Below are 22975 nucleotides of genomic sequence, written 5' to 3'. Positions count from 1 at the left end.
TATTTTATCGATTACTTTCTTTTAGAGTCCGTTCACTTCCCAAGAATTTCGAAGGAAATTCGACCAATTTTTGATATGTACAATTTTAATGTAGATAACCAGGGAGAACAATCAAAAGCCAAAAATTAAATTGTTATAATTGGTCGACATGTTGAGGCACTAGAAATTCTGCCAAAAAAACATTTTCAAAATTTCCCAAAAAAATCTACCAATTCTCCTCCAAATGCTTAGATTCAACAAAAATTCACTTTCAAAAATTCCCAAAAAAAATTCCCAAAAAAAAATCCCAAAAAAAATTCGACCAATTATTGATATTTTATACTTTTTATCAAAAAAGACGAGTAATAGCTTGGATTGACTTGTAAATTTTTAAAAATTCAAAATTAAATAACGTTCTGCAAAATCGACCAATTTTTGGTACTACATTTTTTTTTTTTTTTTTTTTTGGTCGAAGCAACTTTGAACTTAAAAAAAATGCTTAGTATATCGGATTGACTTGTCCTCTTTTAAAAACTCGTAATTAAATAAATTCCAGCAAAATCGACCAATTTTTGGTAGATTTTTTTTTTGGTCGAATATAGAATTTGGTCGTTATAGAATTAAATCAACATTCAAAAACAAATTTCATGAATATCTCTCCATTGATTTTCTCTTCCAATCCCGGAAATATTGAAAACCCCATTAAAAAAAAAATGACCAAAAATTCGACCAATTTTTTTTTTAATTTAATTTAAATTTGTTGGTATTGGTAAATTGGGGGAAAAAAATTATGTTTATATTTTTTATGAAAATGTTTTCCTCCAAAAACGCTCAGATTTAAGCAAAAATATTCACTTCGAAAAATTCCCAAAAAACGACCAATTATTGATATTTCATCCCTTTTATCAAAAAAATTAGTAATAGCTTAGATTGACTCGTAAATTTTTTGAAAATTCCAAATTAAATAACGTTCATCAAAATCGACCAATTTTTGGTAATTTTTTTTTGGTCGAACTGGCAAAAAATTGGTATTAGCATTAAATCAACATTCAAAAACCTAATTTCATTAATGTCTCTCCATTAATTTTCTTTTCAAATCCCGCACTTTTTGAACATCCCATTTAAAAAATGCCCAAAAATTCGACCATTTTTTGGTATTGGGGGGGGAAATTGGGGAAAAATTATGTTTATATTTTTTTATGAAAATGTTTTCCTCCAAAAACGCTCAGATTTAAGCAGAAAATAAACATTGAAAAATTCCCAAAAAAAATCGACCAACTATTGATATTTCATCCTTTTTATTAAAAAAGATAAGTAATAGCTTGGATTGACTTGTCTACATTTAAAAAATTCCAAATTAAATAACGTTCAGAAAAATCGACCAATTTTTGGTAATTTTTTTTTTTTTTTTTTTTTTTTTTTGGTCGAACTGGCCATAAATTGTTAATAGCATTAACTCAATATTCAAAAACAAATTTCATGAATATCTCTCCATTGATTTTCTCTTTAAATCCCGAACTTTTTGAAAATCCCATTTAAAAAATGCCCAAAAATTCGACCAAATTTTTTGTTTTCTAATTTAATTTAATGCCCTATAATTCGACCAAAATTTTTCTTTTTTTTTTATTTATTTATTTTTTTTGGTATAAGGAAATTGGGAAAAAAATAATAAAAATAGTAATAATCTTTTTTATCCAAAATTTTTCCATCAAAAAACGCTCAGATTTAAGCAAAAAAAAATTTACTTTGAAAAATTCCCAAAAAAAATCGACCAATTATTGATATTTTATGCTCTTGGATTGACTTGTAAATTTTTAGAAAATCCCAATTTCAAAAAATTGCCTCAAGATCATGAAATTGTTATTCAGCACCCCCTACTACCTCCCCCCTCTCTTGCTCTAAATACGAATTTCTCTGGAAAATATAATTTTTTTACAGACTCTCTGGTTCGCCTTTGTAAACTTTGTTATGTCCTTGTGTCTTGTTTTTTATTTTCTTAAAATTGTGTAATTTAGTTTTTTTTTTAATTTAAATTAAGTTAATTTTTTTTCTTTGTCATTTAGTTAAAACTTTCTAGTGAAACTTGGTTCTAAACCATGCTTAACGCGTATGTTTATTAAAAAAAAAAAAAAACAAAAACACCCCCCTTACTTAAGTCACAAAATATATAAAAAATAATTTAATTTATAAAAATTATGTTTTAAGGAAAAAAACAAACAAACCAACACAAATATGCTTATGTAAATTAAAATTTAGAAAAAAAAAAATTATAAAAAAAACTCCCCAACTCTTTAAAGGTACTGGTCTTGATAAAGTTTCCAAATGTTGTTATTTTATAAAGAAAAAAAAAACGATTTTAATATTTTTTTTTTCACAGATGAGAGGGCCAATCAAGCGAGGGGTCTTTGGCATGAGGAGAAAAAATTGAATTTTTTTTTTTGAAAAAAAAAATTGATTTTTTTTTGAAAAAAAAAATTGAAATTTTTTTTTGAAAAAAAATTTTTTTGAAAAAATAAATCAAACCCCACATTGGCCCCACTCACATTCTGGAAAATGGGAAATTTCAAAATTTCCATGATTTTAATTTTTATTTTATTTTTATTTAATTTTTTAATTTTTTTCGTTATTTTAAGCAAATGGTTCACATTTTGTTAATAATTGTAAATTATATAAATATATATTTTTAAAATTAATAATTATTTTTACACATTATCGAAGTTATATCTATATATTATTATTTTTTTTTTTTGTTTATTTTTCTATATAAAAAATATTGTTTATTTTATATATATATACTTTATATTCTATTAAAAAAATGATATTTTTAAAAAATAATTTAATTATTATATTGATATTGAATTGTAAACAATTAACGTGTTGTATGATTTTTTTTTGTTTAAATAAAACTGTATTATAAATAAAGTTTTTAAAGAAATTACAAAAAAAAATCGGAACTTCTTATTTATGTGGAGCTATGAATTCGATTTAGCCATGTCCGTCCGTCTATCCATCTGTGGAAATCACTCTAGCTTCCGAACAAAATGAAGTAGGTTGATAAAATTTTACTCAAATGTATATTATGTCTACAGGACTTTTGGTATTGAAACGATACCTCCCAATATTCGGTATTTTGATGATTTTTGCGACATTAGTCACCGGAATTGTTTCAAATTTGGTATTTGAAGTTCGCAATAAGTACTACAACCTAAGACAGAAAATTGTCTGTGTGGGTCCACGTCTTCGCATAGCCCCCATATAATAGTACCTCCCGATATTCGATATTTTGATGATTTTAGCAACATTATTTACCGGAATTGTTTCGAATTTGGTATTTAAAGTTCGTAATGAATACTACAACCTATGGCAGAAAATTGTCTGTGCAGGCCCACGTCTTCGTATAGCTTCCATATAACGATACCTCCTGATATTCGGTATTTTGACGATTTTAGCGACATTATTCACCGGAATCGTTTCAAATTTGGTATTTGAAGTTCCTAGTGGATACTACAACCTATGACAGAAAATTGTCCGTGCAGGTCCACGTCTTCGTATAGCCCCCATATAACGATACCTCCCGATATTCGGTATTTTGATGATTTAAGCGACATTATTTACCGGAATTGTTTCAAATTTGGTATTTAAAGTTCGTAATGGCTACTACAGCCTAGGACAGAAAATGGTCTATGCAGGTCCACGTCTTCGTATAGCCCCCATATAACGATACCTCCCAATATTCGGTATTTTGATGATTTTTGCGACATTATTCATCGGAATTGTTTCAAATTTGGTATTTGAAGTTCATTAGGGATTCTACAGTCTAAGGCAGAAAATTGTCTGTGCCGGTCCATGTCTTCGTATAGCCCCCATATAACGGTACCTCCCGATATTCGGTATTTTCATAATTTAAGCGACGTTATTCACCGGAATTGTTTCAAATTTGGTATTTGAAGTTCGCAATGGATACTACAGCCTATGACAGAAAATCGGCCATGTAGGTCCACGTCTTCGTATAGACCCCATATAACGATACCTCCCGATATTCGGTATTTTGATGAATTTAGCGACATTATTCACCAGAATTGTTTCAAATTTGGTATTTGAAGTTCGTAATGGATACCACAGCCTATGACAGAAAATTGTTTATGCAAGTCCACGTCTTCGTATAGCCCCCATATAACGTTACCTCCCGATATTCGGGATTTTGATGATTTTAGCGACGTTATTCACCGGAATACCAAATATAGGGAGGTAGCGTTATATTTCGAAGAACCCGGTCTTATCTCACCCCTACTTACCAAGACTGACCCTTGGGAAAAATTTCAAAATACCAGCTTCATTTTTTTTTTTTTTGATTTTTTTTTTTTTTTTGATTTTTTTTTTTAAATTTTTTAATTTTTTTTTTTTTTGGATTTTTTTTTTTTTTTTTTTTTTTTGTTAATTAATTTTTATTTAGAATTATCCCATTCCGACTCCTACATCAGTTATTTTCCAGACTCTTCTGGCCAATGGCTTTCAATTCCTGCTCCAATTCCCTTTGAAATGGTGTCAGAGTTTTTGGCACTGAAGTTTTCGCCCTACGTTGTGGCACAATATCGGCCTCGCTGGGCGTGGCCTTAGAATTGCCCATGTTGCCTGTGTTGGCTATGCTAATGACTATCACCGAGCCCGGACTGGACAGATTCAGTTGTAAGGGAGTATTGTTTTTGGCATATTCGGCAACTATTGAAGCGTTCGCCGCACTTTGTTTAGAGACTTTGCCTCGGTGATCCTTGGCTGCGCCTAAAAGTATGTTAATGGCTTTTTGTATTTCCTCCTCTGGTTGGTTGGTTGGTTGTTCAATGTCATTATCTGCCGTCGCATTATTGTTGTTATTAGTTTCTTCGCCTGCAATGGCTGGCCGGGCCTGGAAAATACCCCCTTCTTTGTCCACCTCCTGGTCCAGCACCTTCACCGGCCTGGCCTTAAAAATTCCCTCATTTTTGAGGGGCTCTTCATTTTTGCCATTCTGCGCCTCAAGGGTTTTTTCATTTTCCCTTTCCTCCTTGGACTGCATCGTATCCATATTCTTAAGGTGGATTTTCTTCCCTACAATAGCTGGCTGGGCCTGGAAAATTTCCCCAGTTTTTCGCTCCCCTTGATCCCCAGCCTTCACCGGGGTGGTCTTTGTGATTTTCCCATTTTGAGAATTATTGTTCGCTTTGAGCACTTTTTCCTTTCCCCTCTCCTCCTGGGCCAGCAATTTATCCAAACCCGTTGGCCTTAGGCCCGTAACTGCCACAGAAGTTGTTGAGACATTTTTATTTTTCTCTCCGGTATTGAAGCTACGCCAACGTACAAATTGTTGTGGTTGTTGTTGTTGATCACCACGAACGAAGTTCGACAGGGGGGGTTTTTCATTTTGATTGGCATTTTTGCCCCTCGATCTTGGCAATGTGGCATTTCCCAGATCTACAATAATTTGTTTTGGTGGTCGAAGGACATCCTCAATGGTGGGACGATGAGTTGTCAAACTTTTTGGGACAGGAGGATCCATTGTTTTTTTTTTTTTTTTTTTTTTGGCGAAAATAGAGAGCAATTTCGTAATTGTTTACGGGTTTGTTAGACGAATGCGACTGATACCATTTGCGATATTGCAATGTCTATAATGGAATAAAGCCACCGCATATGGTGTTTGGAAAGAGTAGAATTTCTTTCAGTAGCGTAAATGGTCGCTTTTAGCAATTACTCATTACAATGTACCCTCGCCGGTTATCTTATCAACAAAAGTTCGAAAATTGTTTTTTTTTAACCAAATTGTATGCACTCTCTTGCTCCAGAGGGATTGATTAAAATATATATCTATTTGAAAAATTCATCGAAAAATATATCAAAATATTCAAGGAAAAAATAAATAAATAAATAGAAAAAAAAAATATTTGAAATTATTTAACAAAAATTAAAAAAAAAATATTTAAAAAAAAATCAACCTTTTGTTTTTGCCTTTGAAAAGGTATTTTTAAGTAATACACGTTTTCTTATTTTTAAATATATATTTAAAAAATCCACGTTTAAAGTTTTTTAAATATCCTTTAAAAATTCCTCAAATAATCCACGTTTATGGTCATTTAAATATCCTTTAAAAAATCTTTAAAAAATCCACGATTATAGTCCTTTAAAAAATCTTTAAAAAATCCTTAAAAAATCCACGTTTATGGTCCTTTAAATATCCTTAAAAAATATTTAAAAAAATCAGGTTTAAAGTTTTTTGAATATCTTTTAAAAATTCCTTAAAGAATCCACGTTTATAGTCCTTTAAATATCCTTTAAAAATTCCTTAAAGAATCCACGTTTATGGTCCTTTAAATATCCTTTAAAAAATATTTAAAAAATTCAAGTTTAAAGTTTTTTAAATATCCTTTAAAAATTCCTTAAGGAATCCACGTTTATGGTCCTTTAAATATCCTTTAAAAATTCCTTAAGGAATCCACGTTTATGGTCCTTTAAATATCCTCTAAAAAATATTTAAAAAATCCACGTTTATGGTCCTTTAAATATCCTATTGAAAATTCTTTAAAATTCTTTGATAGTCCTTTAAATAACTTTTAAAAATTCTTTAAAAAATCCACGTCTATAGTCCTTTAAAAATTCTTTAAAAAATCCACGTCTATAGCCCTTCAAAAAATCCACGTCTATAGTCCTTCAAAAAATCCACGTCTATAGTCCTTTAAAAATTCTTTAAAAATTCCACGTCTATAGTCCTTTAAAATTCTTTAAAAATTCCACGTCTATAGTCCTTTAAAATTCTTTAAAAATCCACGTCTATAGTCCTTTAAAAATTCTTTAAAAAATCCACGTCTATAGTCCTTTAAAAATTCTTCAAAAAATCCACGTTTATTGTCCTTTAAAAATTGTTTAAAAAATCCACATTTTTAGTCCTTTGAAAATCCTTTAAAAATTGTTTAAAAAATCCACATTTTTAGTCCTTTGAAAATCCTTTAAAAATTGTTTAAAAAATCCACTCTTAGTCCAAATGAAAAGTGACAGCTCTAAGCAACTTGGTTTATTTCCAATAACAAAACCAATAATATTGGCTTCTATGACAACCAAAACCGATAAAATTCTAATTCCAAAATAAAACCGATAACATTGATTTTCATGACACCAAAGCATTTTTTCTTGTCGTTTTTAAAACCAATAGTGACAAAATTGGTTTCTATGACAGCCCTGTATGTTTCGTTTGGAAACAATTAAAAAAATATTCTTGAAAATATATTTAGAAACGATTTTGAAAAATCCACATTTTGTTTTTATCTTTAAAAAATATCTTAAAAATATTGAAAACATTTTTTTTGTCTTTGAAAAATATATTTAAAAAATCCTCGTTTTATCTCATTTTTTTTTTTTTTTTTTTTTTTTGAAAAAAGTATCTCCATAATTTAAAAAATATTTTTCAAAAATCCACCTTCTGTTTTTATTTTGAAAAAAAGCACACGTTTTTTTATTTTTGGAACAAAAATTCACGAAAAAAATATTTTTAAAAAAAATCCAACTTTATTTATTTTTGAAAAAAAAATATTTAGAAAAAAAATCAGGTTTTTTTATTGTTGAAAAAATATTTTTGAATAATCAACGATTTTTTATTCTTAAAAAAATATTGTTAAAAAAATCCGAGTTTTCATTTAAAAAAAAAAAATATTTTTAAAAAATCCGAGTTTTCATTTTTGAATATTTTAAAAAATCCACGTTTTGTTTTTTATTTTTGGAAAAAAATATTTTATTTTTTTATCTCTGAAAAAATATTTAAAAAAAAATTTACATATTATTTTTTAGCCTTGAAAGAAATATTTTTTATCCAGACTGTTTTTATATTTGAAAAAAATATTTTTTTATTATAATTTTTTTTTTTTTTTGAAAAAAAAATCCAAGTTTTTTTTATATTTGAAAAAAATATTTTTATATTGTATCCATTTATTTTATATTCGAAAAGAATTTTTATATTTTTACAAAATCCGCTTTTTTATATTCGTAAAACTATTTTTGTATCTTATATTTAAAAAAAATCCACGTTTGGTTTTATTTACTTTAGATAAAATTATTTTAATATTTTATATTTTTAAAAAATCCAATTTTTTTTTAAATATAACGGTTCCTCCCAATATTCGGTATTTTCATGACTTTAGCTTTATTATTCACCGATTTCTTTTAAGTTTCGCATTTGAATATTGTGATGGCTTATGACTAAATTTACGTATGCAGGTCCATGTCGTCGTATAGACCCTAATATAACAGCTAGTTTCGGTATTTTTAAGATTTTAATAGAATTTTTAACGGATTTTATTGTTTTTAAGAATTGCCAAATTCGTTCCAAATGGTGGAGGGTATTCAAAGTTCGACCCAGCAGAACTTACAGCTCTTTTACTTGTTTTAATTTGAAAAAGATATTTTTATATTTTCAAAAAATCCACGTTTTTTATATTTGAAAAAATATTTTATATTGTGTATTTAAAAAAAATCTTTTTTATACATAAAAAAATATTATTATTTATTATATTTTTAAAAAATCCAAGTTTTGTTTTTTATCTTTGAAATAAATATTTCTAAAAATCACTTTTTTTATTTTTGAAAATCCAAATTTTTATTTTAGAAAAAATATTTAAAAATATCCACGCTTTGCTTAATTATTTTAGAAAAAATGTTTTTAGAAAATCCACGCTTCGCTTTATTATTTTTGAAAAAAATATTCTTAAAAATCCAAAAATCTTTAGAAAAAATATTTTGAAAAAATGCACGTTTTGTTTTATTATTTATGAAAAAATACTTTTAAAAAATACACGCTTCATTTTATTTCTAAAAAATCACTTTTTTTATTTTTGAAAATCCAAATTTTTATTTTAGAAAAAATATTTAAATAAATCCACGCTTTGCTTAATTATTTTAGAAAAAATGTTTTTAAAAAATACACGCTTCATTTTATTTCTAAAAAATCACTTTTTTTATTTTTGAAAATCCAAATTTTTATTTTAGAAAAAATATTTAAATAAATCCACGCTTTGCTTAATTATTTTAGAAAAAATGTTTTTAAAAAATCCACGCTTCGCTTTATCACTTTTGAAAAAAATATTCTTAAAAATCCACGCTTTGTTTTATTATTTAAAAAAAAAAATTTAAAAAATCCATGTTTTGTTTTATTATTTTAGAAAAAATATTTTTAAAAAATGCACGCTGTGTTTTATTATTTATGAAAAAATACTTTTAAAAAATACACGCTTCATTTTATTATTTTTGAAAAAAATATTCTTAAAAAATCCACGCTTTGTTTTATTATTTTAAAAAAAAATATTTTTAAAAAATCCACGCTTCCCTTTATTATTTTTGAAAAAAATATTCTTAAAAATCCACGCTTTGTTTTATTATTTTAGAAAAAAAAATTAAAAAATCCATGTTTTGTTTTAGAAAAAATATTTTTAAAAAATCCACGCTATGTTTTATTGTTTTAGAAAAAATATTTTTAAAAAATCCACGCTATGTTTTATTGTTTTAGAAAAAATATTTTTAAAAAATCCACGCTATGTTTTATTGTTTTAGAAAAAATATTTTTAAAAAATCCACGCTATGTTTTATTGTTTTAGAAAAAATATTTTTAAAAAATCCACGCTTTGATTTTTTATTTTTGAAAACATATTTTCAAAAAATCCACATTTTGATTTATTATCTTAAAAAAATATTTTTAAAAAATCTACGTTTTTATATTTAAAAAAAATAATTTAAAAAAATCCACGTTTTGATTTAATATTTAAAAAAATATTTTTAAACAAACCACGTATATTTTGTCTTAAAAAATATTTTTAAAAAATCTACGTCTTTTTTATTTTTGAAAAAATATTTTTAAAAAATCCATTCATTGTTTTGGCTTTAAAAATATTTTTAAAAAATATTCGTTTTGCTTTTTGTATTTTTGAAAAAATATTTTAAATAAATCTTAGCTTTGTTTTAATATTTTTGAAAAAAATATTTAGAAAAACACATTTTGTTTTGGCTTTAAAAATAATTTTAATAATTATATACGATTTATTTGTGTTTTGAAAAAAAAATTAAAAAATCCACATTTAGTTTTTGTCTTTGAAAATGTATCTATAATGAAAATATATTTTTTGTCTTTAAAAAAAGTATTTTTAAAAAAATCACGTTTTGTATTTTTTATTTTTGAAAAATATGTATGATTTTTAAATCTAAATTTTTTTGTAATCCTGAAAAAATAATTTTTAATTTTTATGTTCTAAAAAATCCAAATTTTGTTTTGGCTTTGAAAAAATACTTTTAATTTTTGTCTTTCAAAAAATCCATTTTGTTTCGGCTTTAAAAAAATAATTTTAAAAAATCCACACCTTTTTTTCTTTGAAAAAGTATCTTCAAAATATTGAAAAAATATTTTTTGTCTTTGAAGAAATATTTAAAAAAAATCCACTTCTTATTTTTTTAAATATTTTTAAAAAGAAATCCACATTTTGATTGTTTATTTTTTTCATTGAAAGAGTATCTTCAAAATACTGAAAAAAATTTTTTGGTCTTGGAAAAATATTTTTAAAAAATCTACTTTTTGGCTTTGAAAAATTTAAAAAAAAGACAATGTTTCTTGGCAGACTTTTAAAAAAATTCATGATTTTTTGTTAATTTAAATTTCTTCTTAAAAAAAAACTCTCAAACATTTTACATAGCCCTGTTATGTTTCAATAAAATAATCTCTTATTTTGATCAAATGGCGAAAATGTAAAATAATCTATACGGCGCCTAAAAGTATGCTCAGATGTTGAAAAGTTTTATTTTTGCCAGGCTTAACCCTTAGATAGTATAAAAGAGAAATGATGAACAACTTAGACCCTGAGCTTTTCGAGAATACATTTTCTGGTACCAAACAAAACTTCTACACGGCCTGCCACTTCGAATCCGTTAACCCAGAGAATATTTGTTGAGTAATTATTACCAAAAGTCTATCAGTTCTGAATTAACTACTCTACTCTTGGAATTATATGACTATGATTCCGGACAATTATTTTCATAAAAGTAGCTGCATTTGTGAGAAGAAAGTCTTCCTCGTGCCTAAAGTTTTGAAGAATTTATTTAGCTGCCATATTACCAGAGATATGAGCAAAAAAAGAAGGTGGCTAAAATGGACACCAATTTTGGATCTTTTGCGCCATCGTCTTTCGGAGCCGATAACTCGGGAAATAATAGAAGTATCTTCGTGAAATAAAATTATTTTGAAAGAATAAAAATCTATTTTCAAAATTCCGGGGAAATGTTTGAAAAAATTTTTCGCGAAAGTTTTAAAATCAACGTTTTTGTTAGTATCTGTTTCATACTAGGCAGAACGATTTCATTGAGGGTCCCATTCTTGTGGTCATATCTTCCGACCCCAGACAAATATTTTTAATAAAGGTAGCTAAATTTTAAAGTGGAAGGCCTTCTTCGTTAATATTGTATATCAGAGAATATATATCTGCTAAATTACCCGAGATATGGGTAAAAGAAGAAAGTGACTGAAATGTGCTCAAATTTTGGCTATATTGTGTAATCATCTTGTGGAGGCGATAACTCGGGAAGTAATCGAGGTATTTTCATGAAATAAAATTATTTTGAAAGAATAAATATCTGGTTTTAAAATTCCGGGAAAAGTTTTTAAAAAAATGTTCGCAAAATTATTTAGAGTAAAGTTTTTGAAAGTATCTGTTCCATACTAGGCTGACAGATTTCATTGAGGGTCCCATTCTTGTGGTCATATCTTCCGACCCTGGACAAATATTTTTAATAAAGGTAGTTAAATTTTAAAGCGGTAGATCTTTTTCTTTATGATTGTATTTCAGAAAATATATATATCTGATAAACTACCAGAGATATGGGTAAAAGAAGAAAGTGACTGAAATGTGCTCAAATTTTGGGTATTTTGCGTAATCATCTTGCGGAGGCGATAACTCGGGAAATAATCGAAGTATCTTCGTGAAATAACATGATTTTGAAAGGAAAAGAACATGTTTATAAAGTTCTGAGAAAAAATGTCAATAAAAGATTCTGAAAACATATCGAAATATAATTTTTGTAATGACCATTTTTAAACTAGACTACCAAATTGCATTGATGGTCCCATTCTTGGAGTCATAGCTTCCGACTCTGAACGAATATTTTCACAGAAGTGACAGTTTCTAAAAGAGGGAGGCCTTCCTTGTTAATATTGTATTTCAAATTGTTTTTAGCTACTAAAATACCAGAGATATGGGTAATAGAAGAAAGTAACGGAAATGTACCCAAATTTTGGGTCTTTTGCGTAATCGTCTTTTGGAGGCGATAACTCGGGAAATAATAGGGGTATCTTCATGAAATTAAATTATTTTGAAAGTAAAAGAACATGTTTATAAAGTTCTGAGAAAAAAATTTTAATAAAAAATTCTGAAAAAATTTTGAGAAATAATTTTTTTAAGTATCTGTTTCATACTAGGCTGAACGATTTTATTGAGGGTCCCATTCGTGTGGTCTTATCTTCCGACACAGGATGAATATTTTCATGAAAGTAACTGTATTTTGAAGAGGGAGGTCTTCTTCGTAATCCTGTATTTCAAATTGTTTTTAGCTGCTAAAATACCAGAGATATGGGTAATAGAAGAAAGTGACTGAAATTTGCTCACATTTCGGGTATTTTGCGTAATCATCTTGTGGAGGCGATAACTCGAGAAACAATAGAGGTATCTTCATGAAATTAAATGATTTTGAACGAAAAAAAATATTTGGTTTTAGAATTCTGGGCAAAAGTTTTAGTTTAGCTTATGCAAAAGTTTTGAAATTTAGCTTTTTTTAAGGTTACGTTTCATACTACACTGGTCAATTGCTGTGATAACCGCACTCCTAGGCTCATAACTTCTGACTTCCTACGACTATCATTATGAAATGAGATGAATTTTAAAGAGGGAGATCTTCCACGTTAAGGCAATTTCCAAGAACTAATTTATCTGCCAAATTACCAGAGATATGGGGATATTAATTAAGGTCCCAAAAATTAAGCAATTTTCAAGTTTTTTGGGTAATCGCCTTCCAGAGGCCATAACTTCGGAAATAATTGCAGTAGCTTTGTAAAATAAATTGTTTTGTAAATTGCAGAACCTCCTTTCTTAAAATTAAATACAATTTTGAAATATATTAAATAAAAGGTTCATAACAAAAATATAAAAACAATTGAAACAATTTTTACAAGAGCGTAGAAGTGAATTGAATATCGCACTCTTGGGGTTATAATTTCCGGCACCGACTAGATATCATTATGATAAGCCTAGCCCTTGAAAGCTAAGACCTCTGGGAGTAGGAATGTGTTTCCTTAGATTTTAAATTGCCATATTACCAGAGATATGACCAAATAAAGGCAATTACTTAAATTTAGCAAAATTTTTGGAGTTTTAAGTACTCCCTTTATAGGGGTCATAATTCTGGAAAATGTACCCGTATCTTCATGAAATAAGTGAATTTTGAAAGATTTGTACTTCCGTTTAGCTTCTGCTTTAATTTGTCGAAATCAATTTGCCATGTTGACATCATATTATTGCCTGCTATCTTAACCCATTCTAAAGGTTAGTGTGTCTGATAGTATTTGTTGTCAATGTTTTAGATTTATTATTATTATTATTTTTTTTTTTTTTTTGTAAAAAAAATACAGACACATGTTTATATGTGTATGATCTTGTATTGTATGTATAATTTTTTTTATATATTTTTTTTTTTTTTTTTTTTTTTTTTTGTAAAAAAATAATTAGAAAAATTACAAATATTGAGACATTTATCGTCAAAAGTTACTTCCATTTTTTTTTTTTGAAATAAAAACAATTGTTCCCACATGTCATAAATATAAAAATTTATCAATTATGGGGTCGAACGCAAGCGTCTCAACATTATTTATAATATTGCCAAATTATTTTTTTTTCAAAAAATGGCCTGCGAATATCTTCATAATCTAAAAATATAGATTATGGCATAAAATTGGTCATCGATGTGATCTCATGTTGAGGGGGGCCGATCCATTGCAAATCACACAATCAAGCTACCTTAACTACCCAAAAATTCTCACCCATTTCCTTAGCCTAGCTTCAGCTTCTTATCACTTTTTTCCCCCAATGTCGACAAGACAAGAACAAATTCAATTATAAAAAGCAATATTTTATCCCCAGTCTTAACTAGTACTTAACGAACTTTACTTGCGTAAAGAGCTTTAAACGCGTTCAGAAATCAGAAAACGAAAATGAAAATTATTTATCTGCTAGTTGTCATTTGGGCATCAGCAAATGCGGTTCAAAGTCATTTGGCCATAGCCCACAGTGATGTGAGTGAGAAAAAATATTTAAAAAAAATATTAACAAAAAAAAAACAAAATAAAAATCTAAATAAAATTAATTTTATAAAATAAAAATTATTTCTTTAGGATCCCATACCGGAACATAATAACGCCGGTCTCTGGAGTGTCCTGTATGCCAAGTTAAATGTGCTGTTAAACGAGACATCGGTATTGAGAGAAAATATTGCAGAGCTAAGGCAAAAGTAAGTGAATTGACGGAGAAAATTCTCCGCAAGCTTTCTCTCTTCAAAGAGAAGAAACAATCCTTGATAGAGGAAAATTAAAAAAAAAACCCTGATTGTGTTTTATATTTATTCTGAAAATTTTAGGCAGCATGATCAGGAAACCAATGTGGCTACGATGGTGCAGAGCTTTAAACAGGAAGCGAATAAGTTCATAGAAAACAGCATAACGAAACTCAGAGAAAGGTAAGAAGTATGGAAAAATATATTTTTAAAAAATCCACTTTTAATAATAGACCTTCAAAAAAATGTTTTTAAAAAATTCACTTTTATAGGAGGACCTTCAAAAAATAATTTTAAAAAATTCAATTTTAATAATAGACCTTTAAAAATTCACTTTTAATAATAGACCTTTAATAAATATTTTTAAAAAATCCAAGACCCAAATTAGAAACCCTCAAAAACTATTTTTAAAAAATTAACTTTTAATAATAAACCTTTACATAATTCACTTTTAATAATAGACATTTAAAAAATATTTTTAAAAAATCCAAGTCTATGGACGGACCTTTCAAAAAATATTTAAAAAACACGTTTACGGGAAGACCTTGAAAAACTAATTTAAATCAATTCAAGTTTATGGCAGGACATTAAAAAATATTTTTAAAAAAAATCCCCTTTTAATAATAGACCTTCAAAATAAAATTTTATAGAATCTAGGTTTTTGTGAGGACCCTAAAAAATATTTAAAAAAAAATGCCTTCAGAAAATATTTTTAAAAAATCCCTTCAGAAAATATATTTAAAATATCCCTTCAGAAAATATATTTTTATTATGGGAGCACCTTTAAAAATATTTTCAAAAAATCGCTTCAGAAAAGATTTTTAAAAAATCCCTTCAGAAAATATTTTTAAAAAATCCCTTCAGAAAATATATTTTTATTATGGGAGGACCTTCAAAAACTCTTTTTTAAAAAATCCACGTTCATAGGAGGACCTTCAAAAACTATTTTTTAAAAATCCACTTTTATAAGAGGATCTTCAAAAACTAGTTTTTAAAAATCCACTTTTATAAGAGGATCTTCAAAAACTAGTTTTTAAAAATCCACTTTTATAAGAGGATCTTCAAAAACTAGTTTTTAAAAATCCACTCTTATGGGAGGATCTTCAAAAACTATTTTTTAAAAAAATCCTCGTTTATGGAAGGGCCTTCAAAAAAATATTTTTTAAAAAATTCACGTTTATGGAAGGACCTTCAAAAAATATTTTTATAAAGTCCACGACCTTCAAAAAATATTTTTAAAAAATTCAGATTTGTGGAAGGATATTCAAAAAATATTTTTAAAAAATTCAGGTTTGTGGAAGGATATTCAAAAAATATTTTTAAAAAATTCAGGTTTGTGGAAGGATATTCAAAAAATATTTTTAAAAAATTCAGGTTTCTGGAAGGATATTCAAAAAATATTTTTTAAAAATTCAGGTTTGTGGAAAGATATTCAAAAAATATTTTTAAAAAATTCAGGTTTGTGGAAGGATATTCAAAAAATATTTTTAAAAAATCCACGCCTATGTTGGACATTAAAAAAATATTTTTAAAAAATCCACGCCTATTTTGGACATTAAAAAAAAAAATTTTAAAAAATCCACGCCTATGTTGGACATTAAAAAAAATATTTTTAAAAAATCCACGCCTATTTTGGACATTAAAAAAAAAATTTTAAAAAGTCCACGCCTATGTTGGACATTAAAAAAAATATTTTTAAAAATACACGCCTTTGTTGGACATTAAAAAAAAATATTTTTAAAAAATCCACGTTTATGTAAGGGGATCTTTAAAAATATTTTTTAAACACCCCCGTTTATGGAAAGACCCTTCAAAAATATTTAAAAAAAAAACCGTTTATAGATTGACTTTCAAAAAATCCACAATTATGGTTTGTCCCTAAAAAACATTTCTTAAAAAATCCACATTGATCGCTGGTCCTTAAAAAATATTTCTAAAAAAATCCACGTTTATCGCTGGTCCTTAAAAAAAACTTTTTAAAAAATCCACTTCTGTAGAAAGACTTTCAAAAAATATTTTTAGGCAAAACGTGGACCTTCAAAAATATTTTTTTTTTTAAATTAGAATGATTATTTTTTTAATATTTCATCCTCAAAAATATGTTCCCATTTGTTGCAGACATTCCGTGGATGAATCTCGTATTCTACGTCTCGTTGATAATGTTTCTTCGGAGTCTAAAGAATTCCTCCAAGCGGGTCTCATGGAATTGCAAAAAAGGTAATTTTTCTGCTCTCTAATTTTCGATTCTCTTCTTTTCTCTACTTTTTGTGGCTTTTTCCCCTCCAGACAAGATCAGCAAGAGGAGAATATTGGTAATCTCATTGAAACGGTAACCCTGAAAGTCCAAAAATCTATGGAAGAAAATTTGCGAGGGCTGGAAAAAAGGTGAGTTGTGGGGTTTCAACAGATCCATGAGAGCCCATTAATTGAAACCTATGGCATCTATATTTGTATTTTTTTGGTTTAGGTTTGATGACCAGGAGATGCTGGTTAAAAATATTGTGGAAGCCGTTACAATGAATACCAAGAAATACATGGAAGAAATCAAGGAGGAATTGGGGAAAAGGTAGGAGATCCAAATGGATCGAAAATTTAATTGAGTCTAAAATTGTGTATGAAATTTTGAAAATCCTTTTTTCAAATATTTTTTGAATTAATCCCATTTTTTTAGACAAGAACTGGGAGTGGATCGCTTTGTGCAGCTCATTGAGAATATCTCCGCAAATACCAAAGATTTGCTGGAATCGGGCTTTTCGGACCTAAAAAATAGGTAAAGAAATTATATTCCAGTTCGGGAATGAAAATATATTTTTTTTCAATTCCTCTGTCTCCCCCCTTCCAGACAAGACGATCAAGAGGAGAAGCTTGCCAGCATAATGCAGGAAGTCAAAATACAAACCCAACAATCGATGGCAGCCAACATGGCAGAGCTAGAAAAGAGGTAAATTCGATCTCCAAGGGATATCCAAGAATGGATTAATAGATTTGATTTGTCTTTCTGTAGACTTGATAATCAGGATGTCCAGGTGGCCAATTTAATCGATTCGCTAAGAAAAGATTCTCAAAAATACACGGAAGGTGGCTTTGAGGAAATACGACAAAGGTAAGAGATTTGAAGGGGAAGAGAAGGCCCTGGGGGTTTTTCTACTGTGGAAAACGGAAGGTTTATATTCCTCTGATAAAAGAAAAATAAGTTTAACATTAAAAAAACAACAAAAAAAATATAAAAAAATTAAATATTTAAATTAAATTAAAACACATTTTTTTTTATTTTTTTATTTAATTTTTAAATTTTATGCTACCTCTACTCATGCTCCGCTTTTTTATTTTTTTACAATAGAATCCAGGATCAAGAAGGCCGCGTGGTGCTGACTCTCCAAAATGCCACAGAAGAGGCCCAGAAATTGATGGATGCCAGCCTGGAGGGGGTTAAACAGAGGTAAGGTTACCTGAAAACTATTTTCAAAATCCCATTTTCAAAACTTCTTTTTTCAAATTTTATTTTTTTTTCTTCAGATTCAATAAGCTGGAGGAGAGGTAAGCCTGTCCGCCTTTTAAATTATAATCCCATGCCCTCATTTTTGCCTTTCATTTCCAGCCAAAATACCCAACATGACCTGTCGCTGCAAATTCTCGAGTATACCACCCCCAAGCCTTACTCGTTTAAAGAAACCGCCGACATAATCTCCCTCAATCAACATCGTGAATGGATGACAATTTCGCGACGTCTGGATGGTTCGGTAGCCTTCGATTTGGGTTGGGAAGATTACAAAACCGGTTTTGGCAATCCAAATGGTGAATTTTTCTTGGGCCTGGAAAAGCTGCATGCCCTTACCACCTATGGGGCGACCCAAGAATTGTTGGTCGTACTCAAAGATCATCAGAATCAAACACGTTATGCCAAATATGATATTTTCCGGGTGGGCAGTGAGCTGGAAAACTACGCCATTTTGGAGTTGGGCTATTATAGCGGAGATGCTGGTGATTCGTTGCGCTATCATGCCGGGGCCTCATTTGTTACCAAAGATAATAACAATGGTGGTAATTTCCCAGCAGAACGTGGTGGCGGCTGGTGGCGTTCCGTGCAATCAATGTGGTGAGTAAAAATAGGGGGAGAGAGAAAGAGAGAGACCCATAGAGAGTGGGAGAGAAATAATTCTTTGTAATATTGTCTTTTCAGTGATCTACATTCGTACTATGAGCCGGTGGACAATGTTTATGGCATTTTCTGGGGCACATGGAATGGCTGGAAATACACTCTGAAATCGGCAGAGATGATGATACGATCCAAGGCATAAAATTTGTTATTTTTATAAAAAAAAAATTAATAAATGAATAATATAAAGCAAAATGTTTAAAAAATTAAATAAATGACACTTTTTTGATAATATGGTTAAAAACTCGACTTAAACGAAATCTTAGCACCATAAAATATTCTACAAAATTATTTGTCATAAAATTCTACTATAGGTTCTAGAAGACATCAAAAGTCTAAAATTTACCTAAACGCCAGGAATTTCATATTTCACCACAAACACATTTTAGGGTTAAAGTTGTACTTTATGTGAATTTATGCCCAAATCTCCTAGAAAACATTATTTTAGAAAAATGATGTCAAAGAAAAAAATATTCCTCACCAAATTTTACTAAAAGTCACCAAAGAAAGGAAATCTCTATGTCCATTGTATATCGAAAAAAAACATCGGTTCCAAAAAACCTGAAAATATTTCTTAATTTTTTTTAACAAATTTTCTTGGGCGTTTTTTCGAGTTGACGCCTGAAAGTAACATAAAATTTCATTTCAGCCCAAAAGTGTCAAAAGCAGAAATATTCTATACAAAATTTCACGACAAATCTCAGAATATACCACATCTATAGGTACAATAGTTTTTAAGGCAATAACATTCGAAATCTCCGAGCTACAACCAAAAAAATAATGTGTTTATTGTGTATACACTATGAATTAAACACGTTTCCAAACCAAGTCCAAATCTCCCATTATACTTCATTTTTTGGAAAAAGTGTCAAAGGAAGAATTATTCTAGACCGAATTTTATGGTGACCTCCAAAACAAAAGAAATTTCTAAAATCAAGACGTAGCATGGAAAAATATTATCAAAAAAATAAATAAAAATATCAGCAGTGCTAAATTTTTCAGAAACAACAGTTTTTTTTATTAACAAAAGTTAATCATATTTTTTCATGATACATATTGAACGTACAAATTTCTTTTGTTCAGAGACCCGCAATGAAATTTGATCTAGAATAATTCTTCCTTTAATACCATCCCCAAAAAATGAAGTATAAAGGGAGATTTTGACTCAGATAAAAACAATATATATAAATGACCAGATAATAACGAAGATACATAATTTCCACTTTTAAAATATGAAATACAAATATGATTTTCTTCAAAATTATTATACCTAGGTATATGGTCTGTTCTGAAATTTTTAGTGAAATGTTGTCTAGAATATTTCTTCTTTTGATACCATCTGCCTAAAACTACATTTTAGGCTACTTTAAGGCTAAAACTCGAAAAAAAAAAGTCTAAGGAAAAAATGATGAAGAAATTAGAGAAAACTTACTCGTATTATTTTTAATGCAAATATTTTCTTGATATAAAATGAAAATAGAGATTTTCTTTCTTTGGTGACTTATAGTGAAATTCGATGGAGAACATTTCTTCCTTTGGCAACTTCCCCAAAAAACGATGTATTAAGGGAGATTTTGACTTAGAATGGAAACATGTTAGATAAACACCAAAAAAACGTAAACACATAATTTTCACTTGTAATATATAAATTTCGAATCGTATTTTCTCAAAAACTATTAAACCTAGATAAATGGTTTCTTCTGAGATTTATAGTGAAATTTTGTGTAGAATATTTCTTCTTCTGACATTTTCTGCCTAAAGTGAGTCCATATGTTACTTTCATGCATCAACTCGAAAAAAGGTCGAGGAGCAATTGATCAAAAAATTAAGAAATATATTCGCGTTCCTTTTTTTGGCAACATTGATGCATATATTTTCCTGATATATAATGAAAATAGAGTTTTCCTCTGTTTAGTGACTTATAGTGAAATTTCATGAGGAATAATTCTGCCTTTGACATCTTCCTCAAAAAATGGTGTATTAACTGAGATTTTGACTTAGAATTGAAACGTGTTTAATTAACAGCAAAAAATTCTAAACAAAAAATTTTCACTTGTAATATATGAATTTCGAATGGTATTTTCTCAAAAACCATTAAACCTAAATAAATGGTTCCTTTTGAGATTTATAGTGAAATTTTGTCTAGAATATTTCTTCTTTTAACGTTTTCTGTCTAAAGGGAGTCCATATGTTACTTTCATGCATTAACTCGAAAAGGGTTGAAGAGAAATTGATCAAAAAGTAAAGAAATTTGTTCGCGTTCCTTTTTTGGCAACATTGATGCATATATTTTCTTGATATATATTGGAAATAGAGATTTTCTTTCTTTGGTGGCTTATAGTGAAATTTGATGAGAAATAATTCTGCCTTTGACATCTTCCTCAAAGAATGATGTATTAATGGAGATTTTGACTTAGAATTGAAACGTGTTTAATTGACAGCAAAAAACTTAAACAAAAAATTTTCACTTGTAATATATAATTTTCGAAGGGTATTTTCTCAAAAACCATTAAACCTAGGTGAATGGTATCTTCTGAGATTTTTAGTGAAATTTTGTGTAGAATATTTCTTCCTTTCAGATTTTCTGCCTAAAGTGAGTCCATATGTTACTTTCATGCATCAACTCGAAAAGGGTTGAAGAAAAATTGATCAAAAAGTTAGGAAATATTTTCGCGTTCCTTTTTTGCCCACATTGATGCATATATTTTCTTGATATATAATGGTAATAGAGATTTTCTGTCTTTGGTGACTTATAGTAATATTTGATGGGGAATAATTCTGCCTTTGACATCTTTGCCAAAAAACGATGTATTACGGGAGATTTTGACTTAGAATTGAAAAGTGTTTAACTAACATCAAAAAACGTAAACACATAATTTTCACTTGAAATATTTAAAATTCGACCGCAATTTTCTTAAAAAACTATTAGGTCTCGACGAATTGTTTATTCTGAGATTTATATTGAAATTTTATGAAGAATATTTCTTTCTTTGCGACTTTCCACCTTAAACGAAGTGATGTGTTACTTTCATGGATCAACTCGAAAAAAGGTTAAGGAGAAATTGATGAAAAAATTAGAAAATATTTTCGCGTTCCTTTTTTTGGACACATTGTTGCATATATTTTCTTGATATATAATGAAAATAGAGATTTCCTCTCTTTGGTGAATTATAGTGAAATTTGATGAGGAATAATTCTGTCTTTGACATCTTACCCAAAAAACGATGTATTAAGGAAGATTTTGACTTAGAATTGAAACGTGTTTAATTAACAGCAAAAAATTCTAAACAAAAAATTTTCACTTGTAATATATGAATTTCGAATGGTATTTTCTCAAAAACCATTAGACCTAGATAAATGGTTTCTTCTGAGATTTATAGTGAAATTTTATGAAGAATATTTCTTTCTTTGCGACTTTCCACCTTAAATGAAGTGATGTGTTACTTTCATGCATCACCTTTAAAAAAAGCAAGGAAAAATTTACCAAAAAAAATAGGAAATATTTTAGCGTTCCTTTTTTGTCTACATTGATGGATATATTTTCTGGATATATAATAAAAATAGAGATTTTCTTTCTTTGGTGACTTATAGTGAAATTTGATGAGGAATAATTCTGCATTTGACATCTTTCCCAAAAAACGATGTATTAAGGGAGATTTTGACTTAGAATGGAAACATGCAACGCTATCTTATTTTGACGACGACAGACGGAAGTGTTGCCCAAGTTATTTTATACGGCATTTCATAGAACACCCCGCACGTATCGACTTGAAGAGAGGAGGAAATATTCCTACAGTGACAAACGATCAACCAACCGAACGATTTTAAAACGTTGGGCGCCACTGGTATTTGGAGTTTGGAAACAAAAAATCAAAGTCCCGTGGAATGAGAAGAATGAAAACCAATTGAGATATTGGGGATATCTGTATGACCTACGCCAAGACAAGTTGAAAAACGTTGGGCGCCACTGATACGCAAAGATTAGAAACAAGAGTGAAAGTAAAAAATGACAATGAGTTCTTTGCCATGGTTAGAAGGTCCTCCGAGGACATTTGTCTAACCTCTGGCTAAATTGCGAAACGTTGGGCGCCAATGGCATGTAGTGTTTAGAAATAAGAAGTTGTATACCCTTGGTTTTAATGAAGAAGAAGAGACTTTCAGTTATTTGCCATGGTTTGGATGGTCCCTCGAAACAATTTTTTGTAACCTTCGCTCAGGTTCAAAAACGTTGGGCGCCACTGTTATGTG

At 28.5% G+C, this 22975-nt stretch overlaps 1 protein-coding gene across 1 annotated transcript; it reads left to right on the top strand.

Annotated features, from left to right (window-relative positions):
• Nucleotides 1-13925: 13925 nt before the first annotated feature.
• Nucleotides 13926-18877, top strand: LOC101901822 (angiopoietin-related protein 7). The gene is made up of 13 exons (XM_059129673.1): nucleotides 13926-14314; nucleotides 14414-14529; nucleotides 14656-14754; nucleotides 16690-16788; nucleotides 16858-16956; nucleotides 17039-17137; nucleotides 17243-17341; nucleotides 17414-17512; nucleotides 17576-17674; nucleotides 17912-18010; nucleotides 18088-18108; nucleotides 18170-18667; nucleotides 18752-18877. The coding sequence occupies exons 1-13, from the start codon at nucleotides 14234-14236 to the stop codon at nucleotides 18867-18869; spliced, it is 1626 nt and encodes a 541-aa protein (XP_058985656.1). The 5' UTR covers nucleotides 13926-14233; the 3' UTR covers nucleotides 18870-18877.
• The last annotated feature ends 4098 nt before the right edge of the window (nucleotides 18878-22975 follow it).

The sequence above is a fragment of the Musca domestica genome, unplaced genomic scaffold, assembly GCF_030504385.1.
Source record: "Musca domestica strain aabys unplaced genomic scaffold, Musca_domestica.polishedcontigs.V.1.1 649, whole genome shotgun sequence".
Taxonomy (NCBI): Eukaryota; Metazoa; Arthropoda; class Insecta; order Diptera; family Muscidae; genus Musca; species Musca domestica.
Note: the sequence above shows the minus strand (reverse complement) of the source record. Positions and strands in the feature narration are given on the sequence as shown.

Coding starts and splice junctions, on each gene's coding strand:
- LOC101901822 (XM_059129673.1), top strand. CDS start 14,234: ATGAAAATTATTTATCTGCTAGTTGTCATTTGGGCATCAGCAAATGCG. Junction 14,530..14,655: donor ATTGCAGAGCTAAGGCAAAA/GTAAGTGAATTG, acceptor TGAAAATTTTAG/GCAGCATGATCAGGAAACCA. Junction 18,011..18,087: donor CTGGAGGGGGTTAAACAGAG/GTAAGGTTACCT, acceptor TTTTTTCTTCAG/ATTCAATAAGCTGGAGGAGA.